This window comes from Poecilia reticulata, chromosome 2 (genome assembly GCF_904066995.2).
Source record: "Poecilia reticulata chromosome 2, P_reticulata-male-v2, whole genome shotgun sequence".
In the NCBI taxonomy this organism is placed as follows: Eukaryota; Metazoa; Chordata; class Actinopteri; order Cyprinodontiformes; family Poeciliidae; genus Poecilia; species Poecilia reticulata.
In genome coordinates, this window is record NC_088831.1 from 17938576 (window position 1) to 17962967 (window position 24392).

At 41.4% G+C, this 24392-nt stretch overlaps 2 protein-coding genes across 15 annotated transcripts in view; both read right to left on the reverse strand.

Moving 5' to 3' along the window:
- Nucleotides 1–14172, reverse strand: part of akap11 (A kinase (PRKA) anchor protein 11) — a 31167-nt gene extending 16995 nt beyond the window's left edge. For 2 of the 3 annotated variants that reach the window (XM_008437566.3, XM_008437553.3), the window contains exons 1-5: nucleotides 14069–14172; nucleotides 5988–6089; nucleotides 4560–4670; nucleotides 4433–4486; nucleotides 4200–4325 (exon numbers count right to left, since the gene is read on the reverse strand). In XM_008437566.3, coding sequence (XP_008435788.1) covers nucleotides 4200–4325; nucleotides 4433–4486; nucleotides 4560–4670; nucleotides 5988–6050 — 354 coding nt within the window. In that variant the 5' untranslated portion in view covers nucleotides 6051–6089; nucleotides 14069–14172. The other variant, XM_008437558.3, reaches the window with a different exon arrangement.
- Nucleotides 14173–19350: 5178 nt separating this feature from the next.
- dgkh (diacylglycerol kinase, eta) overlaps nucleotides 19351–24392 on the reverse strand; it is a 65519-nt gene continuing 60477 nt past the window's right edge. For all 12 annotated transcript variants that reach the window (XM_081599003.1, XM_081599032.1, XM_081599008.1 and 9 more), the window contains one exon: nucleotides 19351–23852. In XM_081599003.1, the coding sequence (XP_081455129.1) occupies nucleotides 23766–23852 (87 nt within the window). In that variant the 3' untranslated portion in view covers nucleotides 19351–23765. The remainder of the gene's footprint in view (nucleotides 23853–24392) is intronic.

Sequence of the window (24392 nt, forward strand, 5' to 3'; positions counted from 1 at the left end):
CATTTTTAAAGGTTGGACAAACTATTTGATATCTATATAGCTTATCATCAATAAGAGATTTTCTGAGTAAGATATCGCATATCTGGACCGGTTTCCTCAGAATCTGGATCAGTGAGTGATGACCAGGAGGAGAGATTCATCAAGACAGAAAAGAGATGGAGGATTTTGCACAATAAAGACGTAATGTTCAATTTACAAGTACTTACCCTTATCACTGTTTATTATTCAACTTACAGAAAGCCAAGTTTGTAACATTTTATTTGACCCTAACCCTTATTAATACACTCAACGACAATTTTTTTTCTCCTAAAACCTTTTTCAGATGAGAAATACTGATAATGTCACAAGAAAGTCATCATTTTAGTCAGAAGATCAGATTTCTCGAAGTCACATTAAGAATAAAAACCTGACCTGATTGAGAAAAATGTATATAATTTCTGGATTAAGCGGTGGAAAACAGTCCTAATTCGGTTGAGAAAAATCGGACAACTTTCCAAAATATTTTTTGCAACCCAGTGTAATCGAACTCTGATGCGGTCCAAAAAGCAAACGCTGGCCCGTCTACAAACCTCGGTCTATGTTCAGTTGAAGTGAACTCTGGCGCGGTTTGAACGCGTATGTGAATGCAATCATTCCAAAAGCAAGAAGCGAATTACAGCGCAGGGCATTCTGGGTAAATACAACAAAACAAGTGCGAGAAACTATCGCTGTCCAGAGAAATGACTCGTGGTCATTTACCAAAAACAAAAGAGGAATCGTACAAACAATGAAATCTGACGCGGCTCCATTTTTGTTGACATTTTTTATGAAAATGAAAGTTGCGCTCATGTCTTCCTTAGAGATTTTCATGTGGTTTCCTTCAATGTTTCTTGCTGCAGCGCCATCACAGGTAAGGTGGAGAACAGGTTTTTCAAAAGGTTTGGATCGTTTGGTGTGGAAGAGAACCAAAGCAGCTGAAAATGAAACAAATGTTGCAATTTTAATCCCCAGTCAAACCGAGTCCACTGGACCATGAAGTGTGAAAAACCGTTAAAGTTCTCAATCATTGCAGAAACAGAGGAAAGTGTGTCATGCATCCAGCACATGCTGCACCTGATTATGATCCGGTATGCAATGAGTTCTGTTTATTTCACAAAGGTTAGGGATTCTAGGAGACATAAGGCACTGTTTTCACAACCTGACATTGTTGCCTAAAGTCTTAATAAAATGCTTGTGGTATTCAGTGGCCCAAGTACTGCAGACTAACACCACAACAGCTCCCCCGACAGTCTGCTCTTTGCAACACCGTCTATCGCTGACAGTGGGAATGGACCACCTGGTCGGTTCTGTATGCATGGACCCACCGCTACTGTCAAACTGTAGCAAATTAAACCAAATTATTCCTTGGATTTCAACTGTTTTTAATGAGATGAGAAAGTGCCAGATTGCGGAATGTATCACAAATACATCGTCACTGCAATGTCACCGGAGGCAATATTCATATCGTAAAGGACTGTTAGAGGTTGGTTAATATATTTCCAAGTGTTATAAACTTGGGCTTTATATGCTAATGTAATATTTACCCAGCTAGAGCCTCACACTGGACACTAGCAGCTAAAGGTCAGAGTGATGGAGGCACAGATGGGAACGAGAGGAAAGAAGAAAACAGGCAGCTGATGCCACACATGATTTTCCCATCACAATATTTACTACTATTGCAAGATTTTCCAATATTAAATATCTCTACTGCATTGACCCCAGAGTTCCTTAAGGCTCTGGATGTTTTAGGGTTGTGTTGGCTCATGCGACTCTGCAATATCGCATGGACATCGGGGGCAGTTCCCCTGGATTGGCAGACTGGGCTGGTGGTCCCCCTGTTCAAAAAGGGGGACCTGAGGGTGTGCTCCAATTACAGGGGGGTCACACTCTTAAGCCTCCCTGGTAAGGTCTATTCAGGGGTCCTGGAGAGGAGGGTCCGTCGGACAGTCGAACCTCGGATTCAGGAAGAGCAGTGTGGTTTTCGTCCTGGTCTTGGAACACTGGACCAGCTCTACACCCTCAGCAGGGTCCTGGAGGGTGCATGGGAGTTCGCCCAACCAGTCTACATGTGTTTTGTGGACTTGGAGAAGGCGTTCGACCATGTCCCTCGGGCCTTGTGGGGGGTTATCGGGGGGTATGGGGTACCAGGCCCTTTGATACGGGCTGTCAGGTCCCTGTATGACTGGTGTCAGAGTCTGGTCCGCATTGCCGGCAGTAAGTCGGGCTCATTTCCGGTGAGAGTTGGACTCAGCCAAGGCTGCCCTTTGTCACCGATTCTGTTCGTTACTTTCATGGAGAATTTCTAGGCGCAGCCGAGGTGTTGAGGGGATCCGTTTTGGTGGCCTTAGGATCACATCTCTGCTTTTTGCGGATAATGTGGTCCTGTTGGCTTCATCAGAACGTGATCTGCAGCTCTCACTGGAGCGGTTCGCAGCCAAGTGTGAAGCGGACGGGATGAGGCTCCAAATCCGAGGCCATGGTCTTGAGCCGGAAAAGGGTAGAGTGCCTTCTCCGGGTCAGGGGGGTCGTCCTGCCTCAAGTGGAGGAGTTTAAGTATCTGGGGATCTTGTTTACGAATGAGGGAAGAAAGTAGCGGGAGATCGACAGGCGGATTGGGGCAGCATCTGCCGTAAAGAAGGGGGCTGTACCGGTCCGTCGTGGTGAAGAGAGAGCTGAGTCAAAAAGAGAAGCTCTCGATCTACCGGTCAATCTACGTTCCCACCCTCATCTATGGTCATGAGCTTTGGGTCATGACCGAAAGAACGAGATCACAGATACAGGCGGCCGAAATGGGTTTCCACTGCAGGGTGGCTGGGCTCTCCCTTAGAGATAGGCTGAGAAGCTCGGTCATCCAGGAGGGACTCAGAGTAAAGCCAATGCTCCTCCACGTTGAGAGGAGCCAGTTGAGGCTCGGGCATCTGGTCAGGATGCCTGCTGGACGCCTCCCTGGTGAGGTGTTCCGGGCACGTCCCACCGGGAGGAGGCCTCGGGGAAGACCCAGGACACGCTGGAGGGACTATGTCTCTCGGCTGGCCTGGGAACGCCTTGGGATTCCCCCGGAGGAGCTGGAAGAAGTGGCTGGGGAGAGGGAAGTCTGGGCCTCCCTTCTGAAGCTGCTGCCCCCGCGACCCGACCCCGGATAAGCGGAAGAAAATGAATGAATGAATGAATGAATGAATGAATGAATGAATGGATGGATGGATGGATGGATGGATGGATGGATGGATGGATGGATGGATGGATGGATGGATGGATGGATGGATGGATGGGTGGGTGGGTGGATGGGTGGGTGGGTGGGTGGATGGATGGATGGATGGATGGATGGGTGGGTGGGTGGATGGGTGGGTGGGTGGGTGGATGGATGGATGGGTGGGTGGATGGATGGATGGATGGATGGATGGATGGATGGATGGATGGATGGATGGATGGATGGGTGGGTGGGTGGGTGGATGGGTGGGTGGGTGGGTGGATGGATGGATGGATGGGTGGGTGGGTGGGTGGGTGGGTGGATGGATGGATGGATGGATGGATGGATGGATGGATGGGTGGGTGGGTGGATGGATGGATGGATGGATGGATGGATGGATGGATGGATGGATGGGTGGATGGATGGATGGATGGATGGATGGATGGATGGATGGATGGATGGATGGATGGATGGATGGATGGATGGATGGATGGATGGATGGATGGATCCCCCACACTCATCTTTGTCCCTCCCTCAACTGTTTGTTGTGCACCAACATTTGTAGCTTACAAGACAGACTTTGAAACTGTTTGAAAATATATTAAAAATCCTGAAACCTATGAGAGCGCCACCTGTTGCTCTATTTTAAAACTACAGCTGGCTGCAGAAAGCTCCCCTACTTCACTGACTAAATCATGTTGTTTTCTTTTAACAGAAAGAAAACATTTCTGGTTTTCCTCAAAACCAACGAAAACAAAGAAGTATATCTGATTTTTCTGCTGACTGTTACTTGAAAATGTTTTTTCCTCATAACAAACACTATATTAAAAGTTGACATGAGAATAAAAGTTGCAGCAGGTACAGAGAAGTTTAACAACCAAACTGTCGTTTTCTCACTTCCTGTCTGCGCTCTCCTCACTTCCCCAGCTCATTTCTGCCTCCCTCGTCCTGCTGACTCAGCAGATAACTTCCCAACGTGCGTGCCGGCAGCTACCTGAACGTCTCTGTGCTCTGCCAGCCTGCGGGAGTCTTTGAGTAGCAGGACCTCATCGCTTTTCAGGCTGTGTGCATGGAGAGACTTGAGCAGCTCGCACAGCGTGGCGGGCAGGGACGACAGAGTCTGGGTGAAACAAACAAACAGACAAACAACAAAACAGAATAAAAACCCGTCAGACTGAATGACGAGATCAAACGAACAAGCGGGGCAGCTGTGGGGCGGTGCCCAACCTGCTGGGTGGAATCCTCCCCTTCACATTGTCCGGGCAGACACACGAAGTGAATCTGAAAGAACACAGCTCATGGTCAGCGTTACATTATCCAGGCATGGATGTGGCTGAGCTCCATCAGAGCAAACCTCAGAGAGTCTCGTGGCGTCTCTGGCTGGCAGCTCCAGGCCGACGCCGCACAGCTCCTTTCTGCTCCTGAAGAGGCTCTTCGCAGACTGGGCTCCGGAGTCACGCACCGTCTGTAAACACACACACACACACACACACACGGTGAGACACGAGGACCGACCGCACTTTCCGGATTTATTCACCGTGGCCGGCTGCCTGACAGAATGACACTAAAAACAGACAGCAGGAGGCACATCGTTTGACGGGTCCACGAAGCTCTGCTATATCACAACCGACTCTGGAAACTACTTTGTCCCAGTGGTTAAAGCAGTCTGCCCACTGCATTCCTACGGAGAGCAACTGCACAAATAAAAAGCTAAATCACAATCCGACACTGATCGCAGGTTCTGTCCTGCTGGGAGGCTTTTTAAAGAAGCAGCTATGGTCAGATGGTAGCTGCAGCTACACAACATATCAACTCAGAAGAGTCATCATAAAAAAATCAATGTGAGCTCATTTTGCACAAGAACTGCAATATGCAATTTCCTAGCCAATTATCAGGATATATGCAACTCAAATTTAAGACTTTTTAAATGCCATCTTGAATGAAATTTAAGACAAAAAAAACCCAATCACAATAACCCCCATAGCACCCATCTTAAAAGTTTATTTTGTTTTTGAACTCACCTAACCTCATATGGGCTGGCAACAGAAGTGAGCCAGTGGTAAAAACAAATGTCGTCATCTACAATAAACGCAGAAATCTATCTATCTAGTTAGCAAGGATTTGCTAGCAGGTAGTTAGCAATAGCCTCAACCGCCTTGAGCCACAGAACGCAATGAAGATGTCTAAGAAATGAAATAGTCCTGGCACGACAAAATGTAAGACCTGTGATTAACCGTTAGCAACACCACCATGGTAACCATGGTAACTCTGGTAACGTATTGTGTAGGGATGCACAATATATTGGCACTCACATTGTTATTGACTGATGTTAGTCCTTTTTTTAAAATATATCGGTATCCATCCGATAAATAAAACCGGGGCCGATATGAACAACCGATGTTGATTTTATTTATTTTATCTTGTTGCCGTCTGTTTCTGCTCGTTTCCCCCCCCCAAAGGTGTTGAAACAATAGTGAAATATATAGAATATCGGTAAATATCAGTTATATTTGCCCAAATTTTCATATTGCTGCATCTCTAGTAACAATAGAAGTCTAAATATCAGTCCCTGCAAATACTTCACAACTGAAAAAAAAAAAGCATTAAGAAGAATAACAGCAACAGAAAACAGCTATAACCCCCACCTAGAGGCTAGAACCACTGATTCATACACACATGACTCTGGACCTCTTGCACTGTGAACTGATCTGGACCCCGTCAACGTGAGCATTCCTACATCAAAACACTCAGAAGAGAATGTTTCGTGTCCTGGCAGACAAACCTCTCTCCGTACGGACGCCCTGGACCTGATGGGGCCTCCTCTGACACGAACACCAACATCCATGGTAACGGAGAGGCGCTGGCGCTCCGACGGTCGGCTCACCTGGGAACAGAAAGAGGATGGACTCAGCCGACCAACTTCCAGAAATATTTCCCGATATCCCTCCCCTCCTATATCGACGCACAACAAAAGAAAAAAAATAAATAAAAAGGTGAACCCTTTGAACTCTAATGTGCTCCTTCACCACAACCACCACAGCCAAATGGGAACATCCAACTTTCACTTCATTTGTGGAAAAATTCTGAATTCCACAGTGGAAAAGTGTGTGAATCACAAACAGGAGAGAATTACAGTGACTCGCACACACATTCACACTCCTTGTACTTTCCTCCCCATTTTTCAGGTTATGACTTTAATGCGTTTTTGGGGGGATTTTAGGTCACAGATGAACAATATTCTGAAGTGGGAGGAAAGAAATGCATTTTAGAAATGAATTGAAAAGCTGAAAGGTGTGGCAGGCATTTCTATGCATTCTGCTCTTTTGTACGTGAATACTCTTTGATCTAAACTAATGTGTGTTTATGGTGGCTGTTAGGGCTGGGTGACGTGGCTTCTAAAGGAAAGCTCTTTTTTTTCCTTTACACCAGATCCAATTCCAATCGATTTCTGACAGAAAATATTTTTTTAAAAGTGCATTTCCTATATTAAACAACGTTTTGTGTTCCGGCATACAAACCTTTGTCCGGACGGACGTGCAGTGACAGACAGCTACGAGAATTTTTATTTAATAACGGGAATATAGTCATGAAATTAGCAGAACAAAGGCGCAACTTTAACAGAAAAAAAGTCTTGAAATTACAAGAAAAAAGTTCTTTCAGCGAGAAAGTCTTGTCAAAATGTGACATGACTCGTGGTTTTTTTTTTCAAAACAGACAGACCTTTGCAGTTATTTGATACTAATTAATGAAGATGTGCTAAAAACATTTTTATTATCTGTTAAAAGTAAAACGTCACAAGAGGTTCAATATTTATGATCTATTTTTTTGTTATTTGTTCTGTTGGGAGTTCTCGTATAATGTTATAACTATGTTCTCGTTATTAAAAATAAAATATTCATTTGAGGCACTGACCTGAATTCAAAGTAAAAAAAAAAAAAGATAAAATTTGGTTGGGACACACATTGTGTTTGGTGACATCACTCTGAACTATAGAAGCTCAAGGAGTAAATTGATTTTTTTTTTAAAAATCCAGATTCTCAAAAAAAAAAAAAAGTCTTCAAAAACCAAAAATTCCATTAATCAATAATATCAATTTTATCACCCAGTCTTTTGTAGCCTCTTTCTTCCAGGACTTCTCCTGTGACCCAACTACCTTGTCCAGGCTTAAGATTCCCACATCATGATGCTGCCACCCTCATGTTTTATGGGGATGATTTTTCAGGGTGATGTGTAGTTTTAAAACACACAGCTCTGTTCTGTGTGGCCAGAAGACACTTCAGCTGTGACCTCATCCTTTTGTGTGTTCTGCATAGCTTGTGGCAAACTGTGAAACATCACTTCAAGGTGTGTGAAAACTTTTAAGCCCCCACTTTAATCCGCTGCACCTGTGTGCCGATGAGCTCAATCCTGCGGGTTAACACAGCTAACCCGGGTTTACCTCACACTCGAGTGAAGCCGTCACGAACGGAGCTCTTAAGAGCCGGTCTGGACTCGTCATGGCGGCTGAGAAGTTACCCCGGGCCGCACTTCAAGGAAGCCTGGAAACCGGCGTGACCCGCCACGACGATCAAACGGCGCGCAGAGAAAACAGGCACTTCTGTGTGTGTGTCTTGAGTAAGCGGAAACTCGCTCGCTGAGCAGCGCCGGAGTGCCAGTAGAGGAGGCAAAATATTTACAGTGTACAAGAAGGAGAAGTTTCCCATGAAATCTTAGCCGTTGCCTTTGAGGTGCGACCCAGAGCAGATAGAGCCGAGTCAAGATGCGGGCAGGTGGTCCGTCTGAGTCCGCCTCGTGTATCCTGACGAGCCGGCTGGGGAGGAACGAATGCCGTCATCTTCCTCTGGTCGTCCAGGACCTCCAGACTTCTCACTGGGGCCTCAACAGAAACACCCCAGGGCTTGACCCCAGCTATCCACAGCATCCTGATTCAGTCACAAGGGCAGTCGGCACAAGTAGCCCATTATATTTGAGACACCTGGCTGAGCGCGACACTTGGGGAAAAGCACACAGCGAGGAAGTGAGCAGGAGAGGCGTCCCATCAGACCGTCAGTTCCCTAAACCAGTGCCATGTAAGGCTGTTTTTCTCTACAGCGCTGCCCAAAGCCACACACAAATAAACACAAAAAAAACCTTGTAAAAGCTTATGAAGGGTCAATAGATGTTACACCATATTTGCAAAGAACTGATAATATAAAATCAGTAAGTACTTGATAGTAGAATAGTAAAGTTTAGTATTTTACGATAACACTGGTCAAGAGACAAAAAATTCTGTTTTTTTTTGTTTTTTAGCGTATTATTTTAGCGTACTATTTTAGCGTAATTTTGATGTGAATCCAAAAATCTCATTGGTTTTCCTCAGTCAGGTCAACTTTCTGAACTATGGAGCAACATCAGGGTCAAAATGCAGGACTTGTTCTCACATCTGGATCGGTTTCCTGAGAATCTGATCAGTGAGTGAAGAGCAGGAGGAGAGACTCCATCAGGACAGGAAGGAGACGGGGAATTTTACACACTGAGGACGTAATGCTCAATTTACATGTACTAACCCTCATCAGTGTTTATTATTCAATTTACAGAAATTGAAATGTGTATCATTTAATTTATACACTATGTTAGAAAATATATTATTTTCTCCTAAAACCTTTTTAGAATGAGAAATATTATCGGAAATGAACTGATAACGTCACAAAAATGTCATCAATTCAGTCAGAAGATCAGATTTCTCTAAATCAAATTAGAATAAAAATCTGACCTGATTGAGAAAAATAGATGTCAATTTTGGATTCAGTGGTGGAAAATAGCCCTAATTCAGTTGAAAAAACATAAACAACTACCAAAAAGTATTTTTTGTAGCCCAGTGTAAGTTACATTGTGGTCACAATATCTGACAAGCTATCATGTTCTGTGACTGTCTATGTTTCCATAATAGTCATAATATTAGTGATCAGATGTTACTTCTGTTTGGCTTTTTCTCAATTTTTCGGACGGCACACTGGGTAAAAACCTCACTGGGTCCAACTGACTGTCTCTTAAGCCCGCAGGAGGTTACGTCCAGAAATGTTAAGGCTAATGCAAACCTCTGAGACCATCATCATCGCTTTGACCAAAATCTAACAAGGCTCAGCAGATCTCACTCCCTGGTGCTGATCACCTCAGACGCCAAACTAAAAAAAAGAAAACAACCACCTGCCATAAGCAGAAACTGTGTAGTCTGAAGCCCGGTTTGGTCAGGAGGCTTAAGTGGGTCAAGTTTTTAATGTGGGTGGTCAGAAGAACAAATAAACAGAGGTCAAGGGAGACGAGTGGGAGCACAAGGAAACCCCCTCGCAGATGGCTGAGAACAAACACTGGAGGATAATGAAGCGCAGGTGTCCATGGGCAGGTGGACGGAGGAAATTGGAAGTCAGTCACAACTTCTTTCCTTTGTTGGAAACCTAAAAGAGCAATCGAGTCGAGCCAGTGCTCTCGCAAGAAACGTTTGTGTTTATCAAATGCATTTGATTGTATGAATAGCAGCAGGAGTTATTATCTCATTAACTTGTTTTACACAATCAATTGGGTTTTAGCGGCACCACTTTAAAATGGTTCAGGTCTCATCAGTCAGCCAGAACCATGTCTGTAAATATGCTGGTTTTGAATGCTCTACTACATGGGGTTCCACAGGGCCCGATCCCGGGTCCCTTGCTCTCTGCTGTCCAGATGTTCCATAACTTTAACGTTCATTACAGCACTCTGTCACAGTTGTTGTTGTTTTAAAGTGTTTTATAAATAAAGAAGCAGTAGCAGTTTGCTGCTCTGGTGCATAAAGGTGTGTTTAACAGAACACTAAGGTTGAAAATCAAATGGCAATGACTACAAAAAAAGGAATTACTTGTGCCTATTAATCTGGGATGGGTTACTGGGACATTTCCAAACAATATGAAGACCAACATTTACAAGTGGGAAACATTTAAGGCTGCTACTGGGTCTTCTCAGCAGCGGTTCAAGTCTAGGACAGACAATGCAATGCTTGTAGAAATTGAGAAAAACCCAAGAGCACCAACTCTTCAGGCTTCTGCTAGCTTGTTAAATGCTTAAATTCATGACTGGTACATTTGAAAAGGGATGAAGAAGTATGACTTATGTGGAAGTGCAGCTGGGAAAAAGCTTCTCTAAAAGGAACCTGGCAACGTAACTTGGGTTTGCAAGACTACTTGAACAACGTCCTTTGGATAGATGGGACCAAAGGAAGAGTTGCTTGGCCATAATGCAAGGAGCCTGGTAAAATCCAGTCCCTTGTTCTTCGTTTTGGTTGGTACAGAGCTGTGAAGGCGACGCAGAACCAGGTTTGGAGATAATGAAAGAAACAAAGCACTCCCTGGGTGCCACAGAAGGCATGAGGGGAGCACCACTTCATCTGGTGCTCCCCTCCCACACAAGGAATGTTTGGCGCTCCTTCCAGAGCGCCAAACACTCTGGAAGGAGGTCAATCTGGACTCACCAGATCACATGACTTTCCATCACTGTAGAGTCCAATCGCTTTCTTCGGTTAGCCTCAATGATTATTGGCTTTGTTATGTTTTTCTTTAATTTTACGTCACCAAATAATTCAGAGATCACAGATCATGGTCATTCAGGGTTCTTTTCTGACCACATTTCTTGCTCAAACACGATGGTTTTCCACTTTCCCTCCAGTGTTTTATAATGCACTGGACGGTTCTCAACCCAGTGTTTGTTTCTGCATCTCCAGATGTTTTCTCAGCTTGATGCCAACAATCTGACCCTTCTTAAACAGACCAACGTCTTTTCCACGACCACAGGATGCGCCTTTCAGCACGGTTGCTTGAGAAATGAGAAGCTCCTCATTACATCAGCTCGGGTTAAATAACTTTCTGCCAGCTGGAAACCGGCTGTCCAGGCACTAACTGTCCAACAGGAAGCTCAGATCTATTTGCTCAGTTAAAATCATCAGGAGGCAACTTTTTGTTTGGCCAGGAAGTGTAATGTCCTTTGTATGTCAGAGCATTCTGGGGTCAAGTCTGAGGCCGTCTGTCAGACAAATGAAGCTTTGCCCAAACTGGGTCGTCACCAGAACAACGATCCCAAACACAGCAGCAAGTCTGCAACAGAATGGATGAACAGACAATACAGGATCAAGGTCCAATGACCTCCAGACTGAGATGTTGAAGGGCTTTTTTTTGTTCCCCTATCTTAGCGACATCATTGTTGTAATCATGAATCACAAATACTCCAACTGTGGTGGTCAGTGATTGAGCAGTTGGGAACTTGGCAGTCTGACCGTGTTCTGACCAAAGACATTAGCACTAGTCGGCCACGCAGACCACAACACTCTTCTGTGTAGAAGCGGTTCCTAACGGAGGAAGACTCAAAGTTTACCATTTTCGGTATCAGTCAGATGCATAAAAGTGAACTCGGAGGAGGAATCAAGGCCAGATCAAGAAAGAGAAAACTACATTTTACATTTCATTCAACAAATACAACAAAAAGCCATACTTCAAACTGTCACCATTTTCTACTTTTGCCGTTTTAGTTGTTTTGGATCCCATTACACAAAGTTTGAACAAAGTTATGCTTCACTTTCAACAGCAGCAGGCCAAAGGAAAATGTTTAATTTTGAAGTAATAAATTATCTGTTTTAAAGTGGTTCCACACTTTCGAAGTCTGACGTCACATCTGCTCTCAGCGTGGCTTAAATAAAGCATGATGACTGCTGACAGGGTGACACCCAGGAGCTACTGGATGTCTGAAAATAAGAACAAATCTACCACCAGTTGTTTGGAGTTGTTAAAATGACACTAGTCCTGTCAGAAAAGGACAAGACTAGTCCCAGTTTATTGCTGGAGAATAAACTGTCCCAGTAATTATTGCAATAAACGATAATATTGTTGTTTTGAGATCATGTTCAAGTCATATATTAAACAAGCTCGCTCTCTCAAAGACCTGTGAGCTTTAATTTTGAGAAGAGCGCCGACTCCAGATAAACCTGTTTGTTTTGTTGTGTTGCTAAACAATGAAATTACAGGAAACTGATTTGATTTGCTGAGAATAACGGAAGTGTCATGTTATTTCCTAAATGATTCTGAGACCTTTAGGATGAAGACACTAAATTCCTCTCTGTCCATTTCTACTCGATTAGCTGCTCTACTTAACAAGCAGATGTTACACGGAGCTACAGAAAACATTTAGAGGCTCAAGGGAGTTGTCTTTTTTGAACTCGGGCAAAACCCAGTCGTCTCCGTGCAGAAACAGCTGGAATTTAATAAGGATGAAGTGTCTCAGATTGAATCCACATATGTCTTCTGTAATTTTACTCCCTGGAGACACAATTCCTTCTTCAGTAAGGTCTGTTTATCCCCTCTCTGCAACAGTTAGCCATTTTGACCGATATCTCACCAAACTAAACATGAGTCATAAAGAAAACAAGATTCCAGATTATAATGAGAAAACAGCATAATACCTTTGTCCTCTTCCTACAAACTGCTGTTCAATCCATCATGTGAAAACAGAAAGAGTAGGACACAAAGCAAGCTATCACAACATGTCCATCTGACTGGGAAAAAAAAGAAACTAACAACAAAAAAAAAACAGTCACCATTTGCCAAAAGTTGTGTACAGAAACCCATCATGTTGAAGAAAAGGTTTCACTTGTGGAAGACTAAGTGAACCCACAGTAAAACATGGAGGTGGTAGCATCATGCTGTGGGAATGCTTTTCTTCAGCATAAAAAGGGTTAAAAAAAAAAGAAGAAAAAAAGAATTAAACTGTGTTCATTTGTAACATGTAATTGAATTGAGTTTGCCAAACGTAATTTCTGTTTGTTTAACATGAAAACTTAATAGACCTAATATATTTTCTTAATTTGAGGAGTTGTAACAAAACAACTCAGTTTTTTTGATGGGTTTCTTTTTTTCTGTGCAGAGAATATTTGAAATGAAGAGAAAATCAATGTTTACAAAAAAACCAATGGAAGTGTCCGAGGCATTTTAGCAAAGAACAGTGGAGTTTGCAGATGACCTCAAATGTGGCAAAGAAACAGCATAGGTGAAACTCCACCAAACAAAATCATCTATTTCAAACATCTTTTTAATTGACAAAATTGAGAAATACATATGTGGAAGGGTTTTTCTTCCATCTACCAATGAAGTTTGTGGCTGTTATTAAATAAATCTATAATGTTCAAAATGACAATACTTTTAGCTGCAGTCTGTCAGAAATACTCATAGATGATGCCACTGACGGTGAGGGTGTGGAAAAGAGGAGGCAGAAACAACTATAGTGTAGTAAAGAAAATACACACTGCGACAGCCCTATTATAACCGCACCGCATTATGACCAGGACACAAAATTGATACAATCATCCCGTGGCTACACGGGAAGCTACCACCAGAGCAGGCCGGCTGTTCGCAGGAGGACCAGCCGCATTTCTGTTCCTGCTCCCGGGTCAGGAAGCGGCAGCCAGCAAGGCCACAGAGGAGCCTCACTGAGGATGCTGATGGTGATTCTCACGGCCACAGCACGCAAAAGCTTAGCCAGCGTGCTAGCGGCAGCACATTATACGTACACACACACATATATGTATACAGATTCAAACAGACCTTAAGTACATATAAAATGACAACAGTCCACTTCAGAGAGAGGCTCCTTGGGAGGTGACAAGCTGTCAATCATGAAGCTAGCAGCAGAAGCAGGCAGGCCGCGGTCGGCTCCGGTTTGTCACCCTAACATCTCTGACTAGCTAGTCACAGAAACGACGGTGACATTGACATGCATTCAGTTAACTCTCTTTCAACAACACGCAGCTATTATCTGTTAATGTTTAACAAGTCCGTGTTGCGTTATAAAGCCCCCCCCCGCCCGTCTCACCTCTCAGCGTCGGACTCCAGCAGCGCTGACTGGAGCCGCTGACTTTGATGGGCGGTCCGGGAACGATTCGACCGTTTTGGATTTTTTTTTATCTCAACGTGACAACGTAACCCACCATGTAAAATCAGAGCCGGACTCTACGGCTGAAATATTGTAAAAACGTTTGCAATATTTTATTGTGTAAAATTGGAATTAATTTGTTTTTCTAAAGGCAAACTTACGCCGTTGACTCATTCAGGACCGAACGAAATGGCTCCCAGAATCGAACCGAGCTTCACATTCACGGCCTATTGCAGTCTTTCCATAGTCTTCCCATGAAAACAAAAGTCAGGCATCACAAGTAGAACCCAGATTCAAAAAAAGATGTCGCACTGTGTAGGACAAAAATAATCCAAAATTGAGAATTTGAGGAGCATAAAAAAAGTAGAATTACTCCCGTACTGAAACATGGCAACTTGTGTGAGTGTACATCACTCAGCTTCAGCACTGTTAATTTTTATTCGTAATATTTTGTGAATAATACATCTACATGAAGGGTTAATAAGCGAGGCAATACATTTAATCACTTAGAATATAAAAAGGAATAATTGGGATTGTCTCATATTTTCGCTTCTTTTTTGTTTTCCTCTTCATGAACTTGCTACATAGACTTAAGCAAGAAGGAGCTACGTGGAAAAACAACTAAAACTTTGAGATAAACTAAAAAAATCTTACAAAATCTAGCTGCTAGGAAGTAGAATATCGAATATATTAAGGGTGGCTTAAACGTTTGCTGCATATTTTACTTCAGTCTCAAAATCGGCTAACATTTTCTCTGCTACTTAGTGTGTGACAATTCATGTACTCTGACTGCACACAAGTCACACAGTGATGATGTAAGCATCCACATGTAGTGGATAATCCTACCAAACTCCACACTCAGGTTTTTCCCACTCTTTCTGTGCAGTGACTGACAAAATTATTCACACCCCTTAAACATCCTCACACTTAGTTTTAACCAGAAATGCCAATGTATTTTATTGGGATGTTAAGTGGATAGAGCATAAATGGAATAAAGAAGGAAAGGAGAGTTTCAAGATTTTTCTTCTTTTTTCAGAAATAAAATTCTGAAAAAGGATAGCCTGGATAGGTATACGTGATTGAATGTCATTATACATCTAGCTGTTTTTTTAATAACCTCAGAAGAGTTAGAAAACTAAACAGCAGCGCTGACAGGAGCCGCTGACTTTGATGGGCGGTCGGGGAACGATTCCACTGTTTAGCACAGGCGCAGGAGTTTAAAGTAGGGTTATAGGTTATAGATCAATATCATGTCCCAGAGAACTGATTAATCGTTTGAGAATGAAAGCTTGGTGCAACTGCAAACCAAGACATGGTGAAGGTGAGAGAAAGAAGCAGCCAAGAGACTCACAAGACAGAGACCTAAACTACAAATATTTAGCTGAATATTTGATGTATTTGACATACTGGCACCAGAGGATTTTTTATTTATTTTTTGCTTTGTTTTGTCCTGATGTTTTTTTTTTTTTAAATTCAGAGAGGCTTGTGCCTACCTTCACAAACTCACAAACTTGTTTCCAGTTGTATTGTCACAGTGATGAAGTCTGTTTTTAATTTACCTTGGAAATATACCCTACCCCTTTCCCCTCCCCCGTCCACACACCCCTCCCAAAACCACATTTTATGGAAACTTTTGCTTATCGTCGGCACATCGACACTGAAAATATTTAAAACTTCAACAGATTCTGTGCTGGGTTTTAGCTTCTTGGAAATTAGAAGAAGAAAAAAAAAGACATGTTTGTCAAGAGCTAACACTGGGACCTAAAGAAAGATTTAATCTAATGATTCTGATTGCACAGCGTAAAGTAACAGGCAACTGATCAGAGTTCTTTTGAGATTAAATGATTTCTCAGACATGAAATAGGGAATCAAAGCAACGCTTCAGGTAAGTCGAGGGAGTAACATTATAACATGACGCAAAGCTCAAGTTGATCTTCTTTTACATTATGCTAATAATCTAAACATTTTCTCAGCTTTGCCAATTATCTTAGTGGGCGGGGCTAAGACCATTTCACTAAAAATGATTGGTCCACATCTGAAAGGCGTCAAAATTGATCGATTGAATTGTCAAGACGACAGAGTCCAATAATGATCAGCTCCAGTTTTGTACCTCTTGTGATGTCATCAACTCAAATACAAACAAAGCAGAACATGGTGTTTTTTTTTCTTAAGCATACTTTTTAAAAACTTTGTGATGCAATGTTAATCCATACAGTGTCATCTACCTGTGTTTTAATTGTCAGATTACATTTGTTTAAAAAAAAAAAAAAGAGTACAGCCCAGTGGACTGTATCTTTAAAGCTGCTGATATCAGCAACATCTAGAGCATAACCTGCTAGTATAATAACAATGATAACAGGCACATGCAGAGGGGGGCAAGGGGTGCTTGAGCACCTGCCCCTTTTGCTCCTTGCCCCCAAGTGCCCTTTTGGTAAAATTTTTTTTTGTTTTTTGTATTATTATTTCCTAAGCCCTCTTCTGACACATAATAACATATACTAAAATTATTTGTTTTTTTTGTTGGGGTTTTTTTGTACAACATAATAAGCCTTATGGTGTCCCACAGGGCTCAATTCTGGGCCCACTGGTTTTCTCTCTTTATTTATTGCCTCTGGGTTCTATCCTTAGGAAACATGGGATTTCATTTCATTGCTATACTGATGATTGTCAGATTTATTTGCCCCTGCTGAAGCAGAAGGATGTCCATTCCATCAAACATCTCCTGGCATGTCTAGATGATATTAAAGCTTGGTTGGCCTTGAACTTTTTAAAATTTTAATGAAAGGAAAACAGAGGTGATGGTGTTTGGACCCAGAGGCTCCTGTGAGTCCTCTTCTGTTGACCTGGGACCCTTGGAGGTATATTTTAAACCTGTTATTACAGATCTTGGTTTTAAGGTGGACAGTGATTTTAAATTGGACAGCCAAATCAGAGCCGAGGTTAAGTCCAGCTTTTATCATTTAAGGCGATTGGCATCAGTGAAATCTTTTCTTTCCAGGCAGCATTTTGAAACATTGATCCACGCTTTTATTTCGACTTGATTGGATTATTGTAACTCCCTTTATCTGGGAGTCAGTCAGTCGCTGCTCTCACGTCTGTAGCTGGTTCAGAATGCTGCTGTACGACTTTTAACAGAAACTCGAAAGAGGGAGCATGTGACCCCTATCCTGGCCTCACTTCACTGGCTGCCTGTATATTTTAGGATTCATTTTAAAATTCTTATGTTTGTTTTTAAATCATTGCATAATCTTGCCCCGGCTTACCTCTCTGAGCTTCTTCACCCCTACATACCCTACCGGTCTCTCAGGTCAGCAGATCAGCTGCTCTTGAAGGTACCGAGATCAAGAAGGAAGCTCAGAGGGGACAGGGCTTTCTCTGTCATGGGTCGCACCTTTGTAAGCTTGTCCCTGTTAGCTACGTCACACATATGAGGCATTATGGTGAATACAAATGATTTATTAACTTACCATCAAAGTTATTGTGAAGTTTGACACATCCAGCTTAAATCCTTTGTTGTTGTTGGAGCTTTTCAGGACGTCTGAATAATTATATAAGCATCATTAATAGTCCTGCAGTGACTGAGGAGCCATTGTTAACATACTGTTGCTTGTGCACCGGAACCATTCTATGTGGCAAAAAAAAATGCGGAAGTGCTTAAACGGAAGTCCGTGGCATATACCCTATTGCCTCTCGCACAGTGAGATAAGGCGGCTAACTGGAGCTCAATGTAGTGAATGTTCCAGATTACAGAACAGTTTTTGGTGAATTAAAAAAAATTGTTTTTGGTGAATAAAGTGGAGTAGACTTGCTACTTGTCAGATGACGGAAAACGTTTCTGCTTCAGCTCGGAGTATATTTAAGTAGAGAGGTAGTGAAATACAACAGACACTGACAGGCCTCTGCGTCTGCCTTTCTCTGAAGAACTACTGAGCGGGAGGAGACAGCCAGGTGAGGAGAAACTGTTCTTATCTATCGATTGAGTATTTTTTTCATACAGACATTAGGCTGTTGTTGATGTGCTATTAGCTAGCTGCTAGCTAACGACTTTGCTAGCAAAGCAAGATAACTAAAAGCTTCTTCCCTGTATCTATAATGATATCAGTCATTCTTCAGTATCGCTTATGCAATAAGGGCCACATCACCTGTCCAAATTCTATCATCTCCATAATGGATATATGTCCAATCTTCTAATTTGCTTTACTGCATAATGTACATTTCATTTATTCTGGCGTTAGGTAAATGTATCTTGAAGGAGAATAACACTTAAATAAAAGTCCAACAAGGATATTAATTTAGAATTAAAAATAACTCACCCTGAATTACCAAGATAGACATAATGTATGTAATAAAAATGTCATTAATTAAGGGGAAAAAACTCAACCCAGACTTTAAGTTTAGGGTCTGGTTCACAGATGAAGTTAAATACAATAAAATTATAATCAAAAATTTTGGAATTGTAATGATTTCTTTTTAGAAAACAAAAAGTTTTGTTTAAAAAAACTTTTTTTTTTAAATTAAATAACTCATTTTTGTCTTGTGAACTTAAAAAGTTATTTGCCAAACATAAGCTTTTATTTGCACACATCAGAAATATTTTGTTATTATTTTAGGCCCTGCCCACGACTCATGTGAGAATCACAAGCAAAACTTTGAGTCACAAACAAAAACTTAGAATAGCAAGAAAAGATTTCTGACATGCGCAAATAAGTTTGTTTTGCAAATTATTGTTTCACTTCATGAGACAAAAATGTGTGATTTTAATTTTTAAGAGTTTTTTTTTAAGCAAAACTCAGTAGGCTTTTCTAATGGTGGCATGCATTAACAATTGAATTTTTTCTGCAGTTCCACATTAAAGTTTGATGCAGCTCTGCTTTCCTGAATGGACCGTCTTCATCTCCACTGCAAGTGTAGCAAACAGGCAGCTATTTTATAGATTACAGTCCACTATATGCATAGTGTTATGCTCTATATAGAGATGTTCCTTAGCTTTGATTATATTTCTCACAATTTTGTAATTTATCATTGTTTATTAAACTCTGAAAGCTGAATGGCTTTGTTAATATTCCGTCCTAAAATGCGTATAGATGTGCCTTTTTTTTTTTTGAGCACCTGCCCCTTTAGTGGTCTCTGCACGGCCCTCAATAATAATAATAATAATAATAATAATAAAAAACCCGTTAATTATTGTCCTGGTGTCACACCAGTAGGAGACGGAAACACACTGCATATGTATTTGGTTTTATTGAAGAAGAGAGATATGAACAGGTGGCCTGATTCAAGGCACCTTAAAATGTACAACAAGGGCTGAATCATTTATTTATTCCGAATACAAAAATACACATCTCAGTGACTCCAAATTGTAATAAATAGGTAACCATGCATTCTAACCATAAAAAGGCACAGAAAACAGTCACTTATAGTAGTCATAGAAATTATCAACTACTTTACCAAAATCATCCAGATAAGTAATAGAGGTGAGAACTGTAACATTATATTCCAACTGTGAAAACACAATACACATTATATCATTAAACCTTAGGCAATAAATATGCAAATATTGTCTGTAGCTACATATATAGTCTTACAAAGGAAACTTGTGCCATTGTAAACGTAATGTAAACAAATGAAACTCACTTTTCTTTTCTCCCGTCACTTAAAAACACACAATCACACAACCCCTCTCCCCCCCTCCAAAAAAAAAAGTCGACGATGTGTTCAATTGTCTTTTACAGATCCGCGTGGGTTCAGTTGGTTTTGGTAAAAAAAACAAAAAACAGGCAGTTTGCAGCATTATTTACAGACCAGTGGGAAACCCAGCATGTTAAATATTAAAGAGGAGAACTCTGGTCTAAAACGGCGACGGGGCGTAGAGAGGCTATAAATGATCCCTCATCAAGGACTAACACTGCAATGGGATGTCAGTTCTCATAAAACAAATATCTTTGGCAGCAAGATAAGAAAATAAGACACATATTTATGTCTTTAAAGATTAAATCTGGCTCGATTTTGTGTTCAAATCAGTGAGGAGCTCCACAGTCAACCGAACTGATTGTCGCTGTAAGAAACTGTCGAGAGCTTCAGCTGCCTGCTTTTGGGAGTTGACGTGTGTTAGATCGCCCCCTTGTGGGATGTTACAGATTACACACGACGATGCATCCAGTCACCTTTTGGGGGCTTGCGGTCCCTCAAAACAAGAGAAGTTGAACCGGTTTGTTTTGTTTTGCACCTACCTACATTAAATGCAGAAAGTACTTTACAAAACAATTCATACATGATTAATTATTTTTCTGCCACAAACTTCAATGCCTTTTAATAAGATTTTATGTGGCAAACCAACACTCAGTAGCACATAACTGCAGAGTGCAAAGAAAATTAAAATGATTGTTTTTTTAGCAGTTTTTTTTTTATATGAATAAAAATTTAGAAAGTGTTTGCTTGCATTTTTACTCACCCGTTTTTAGTCTGATGCCTCTAAATACAACAACATGCAACCAATTTCCCACAAAAGTAAGCTGAGAGTAAAAACTTTAACAAACTGCTCAGAGCTGTTTGGCATATACGTGTTGAAAACTAACGATATACACAAACCTGAAAACACAAACCCCATGAAACATGGTGGTGGCAGCATCATGGATTGGCGATGTTTTCATCAGCAGGGAAAGAGAAACTAGCCATAGTTGATGAGATCGAGACGGGAAATAACTGCAAAAGACTTGAGAGGTGAGACTGTCAGAAGACACATCCAAGGTGACAATGCTTAGATCTAGGTAAATCCATGTGTTAAAACGGCCTAGCTAAAGTCCACATATAAATCCAAGATTTAAAAATTGGAGGCTTAAAAAGTTTCTCCATCCAATTTGACAGAGTTCGAGTTGTTTTGACAAGAGGAATTTGCAAGATTTTGAATCTTTAGGTCACCAAAAGTGGTTCTCCAAGAAGGCAAAATAGTGATGCGTGCCACACTTATCAGAAACAACTGAAAGCCATGCAGGTGAGTTGCTGTCAACTCACCTGAAGTACATTGAAGGTTGTGGCACCAAGTGGTATGAATTGCACTGTAAGACACTATTAGCGTAATATCAACTGAAAGGGATACAATAGCTACGTTTCCATTGATCATACTGGGATAGAAAAAATAAATTCAATTAATAGAAACACTACAATTTTGAAAAAACTCAAGTTTTTCTAAAAGAAAAGGTTTTGAGCTAGGATGAGGTGGTTACGCCGCCGTATTGAAATTAGTGTATTTCATGAAACCGCAATGGAAACACTTTTTTCACATCACACGAGTCATGTGATCAACAACCAGATGTTACTACTGGTGGAAATGACAAAGAAGATGACAGGAAGTGGCAGGAGGATGATGGTGCAGAATGGTTTCTTAATGACGTGAACAGTTATTCAGGTGGGATTTTAATTGTGTCTTATTTAGAGGAAACACCGCAACTGCGACTTCACTTCAGCGAAACACCAACAAAGTTTTGCGCACATTTGTAATGGAAACGCAGCTACTGCAAAGCTAAAATGACCAACTATTAATCCCTAGCCTCAGTTATCAAATGTCACGTTGCATTGGAAGAAATGAAAAAAGCTTTATCGCCTGTCTTCCTCTGTTCTCTCATAATGTCTTATAGGGACGAATACATTTGAATGTGCAAATCTAACAGGGTATCATAACCTGCAAAATATTGATTCGTTTTTTAAGCCAAAAAAAAAAAAAAGGCAAAAATACGGATTGTTTTGCAGCTGAACTTATACAACTGCTTGCATGTCAGGCTACTAACTGTCTGTGCACACAAATGCACAAACAAACATTATGATACATGATAACACAACAGTCACGTCTGCCTAGTCAATCCATTCACAGACAGTCTTATTAGAGTATCATCTTGGAAGCACAGAGGAGCGAATCTACAAACAAATCAACCACTGGAAGAAGTCTGGAGCATGTAAGAAACAGCTGTGGGGTCGAACTTTAAAAATTGTCCCAGACTAAAAATATAGAAACCAAAAACCATAAACAGAAATAAAAACACAAGTTTTAGATGCCCCCCCCCAAACAGATAGAGATCATTTTGCAAAGTTTAAGAGAGAGAAACAAAACAAGAGATCAGATATTGCACCATCATTAGAATACAACAAAGTTAACATGTACAGGAGAGCAGAACAAAATCAGCAATGCACGACTGTTTAAGGTGTTTTACACTCTGTCCAAAAGGGGGAGTTCTTCACGAATGCATGCCAAGTCAGCAAAACTACAAAATGCATAAGGCTACAACACTTACAAACATTGTTTGCATCCACTTGTTTACCGTATGTACAGTGCATAAGTATGTACAAACCTAGCATCACATCTAGAAATATACCCTGTAATGCCATCGACCTTAAAGAAACTAATAGGAAAAAGTTTCTATCAACGTGGAAATAGAAGATCAACTGCTTCGTTACATATTCAAAACTTGTTACCTAATTGCTATCTTGCATTAGTTAAAACTGCCAAAAGATACAAAGTTGAGGTGATTTTTTGTTGTTGTTTTTAATCAATGTAATGATATGAGGATTTGCACTTGCATAAAGCAAGATGTGAAAAGTGCCTTTTTAGGTATTCCTAACAAAAAAACAAACAAAAATAAAAACTGAGCAATACTATAATATATTTGTCTGGCCCCTGACCAGCAGCGTCTCCTTGGAAACTGTCTGAGTGGAAGTGAGACGCCTCGCGGTCCTCGAAACAAAACCGTCAGGTTTTCCTCCAACATTCACTTTGGTTCTGTTTTCACATCCACAGACAACAACTCCACCGATTCCTACCTCGTCGTTCATTTTTCTATGATGACCGCCCTAAAGCACGTTTTACAACAAATGACCCAAAGTATGGCACTTGACAGAAATCTTTGACACGTCATAGTCATGCTAGCAAAAATAAATAAAATCGAGCGAGAGAAGAAAAAAAAAATAAGCACACCATCTTGGTTTCAGTAGTAACAAATGGCATCGTAATACTTAATAAGACATGTAAAACTTCTTCAAGTGTTATCTTGCACACCAAAAAAATCAAGACACTAATCATGCAGTTAAAGATACTTAAAAGTTTAGCAAGCGTAGCATGCGACCGCGCCCCGACAGCAGATGGAGATGTTTGTTGTTCTGCTTCGGCAGAAATCCCGAGGGTTGCTTTAATGCTCAAGATTCATCTGCAGTTCACGTTCAACTCCAACTCAAAGTGAACCCCAAACTCATGGAAGTCTTAGTTATGCTACTAGTTCATCAGACAACTAGTTATTAATATGGATTCTTGCATACCTGATAGTGTGCTATGAGTGGTTATTAACTTTGAAATGGCTTCTTTTTTTGTTGTTGCTATGAAGATTCTTGACTTCCATTTTGAACTTTCCTCAGCTTTCTGGACTGTCATGTTGGCACCGCAGCACGAACACGCACACACACGCGCACACAGGCACACTCGCACGTCCTGGTCCCGTCCACCGTCACGAAGGCGCTCACGGCGGAGCGGTTAAAGCCGGCTCCACTTGAATACCCATCTCCTCTCTCTCTCTCTCTGCCTACGGTGCTCCCAAACTCCCACGTTAGGGGGGAATGTGTGGCTTCCCCCTCTCTGGCAGTTATTGCTCCCAGGTTAAAGGTCGACCATGGAGACCTTGGCCAGCTCCTTAGTTCCCTGGAGGATTCTCTTCATATGACCCACTTTCGATATCCCCAGATCCTGAGATCCAACAGGGAGACAAAACAGAAGAAGTCAAGCACTGTGACCAAACACAAGCTAGTATGAGGAGCTGTTGGGGATTTCTATGGCTCCTATTTGCAATTGAGCAAAACACTACCGCTATAGAACAAAGGAAGACCTGTTCTGCAACAATGACTGCGTTTCCTTGGACCATAACGTTGAAAAATAGGAATTCCAAAAATTAGCTTAATGGAAACATGCCAATAAAAAAAAAAAAAGTACGTTTTTGCGATTGGATGTGGTGGTTTTTCTCACAAGTGCAGTGGAAACACTTTCTCGCATCACACGAGTCACATGGCCAACAGCTGGGTGTTACCACCGGTGGAAAAGATAAAGACGACCTGTTTCTTAATGATTTACTGCGTGAACAAACTGATTTGCGTGTGATTTTGATCACGTTTCTTATTTAATGAAAACACAGCAATTCTGAAATTGTGTGTTTTTTTTTGTTGTTTTTTTTACATTAGCGGAACATTGACAAAGTTTTGTGTTCATTCATAATAGAAACGCAGCTATTGA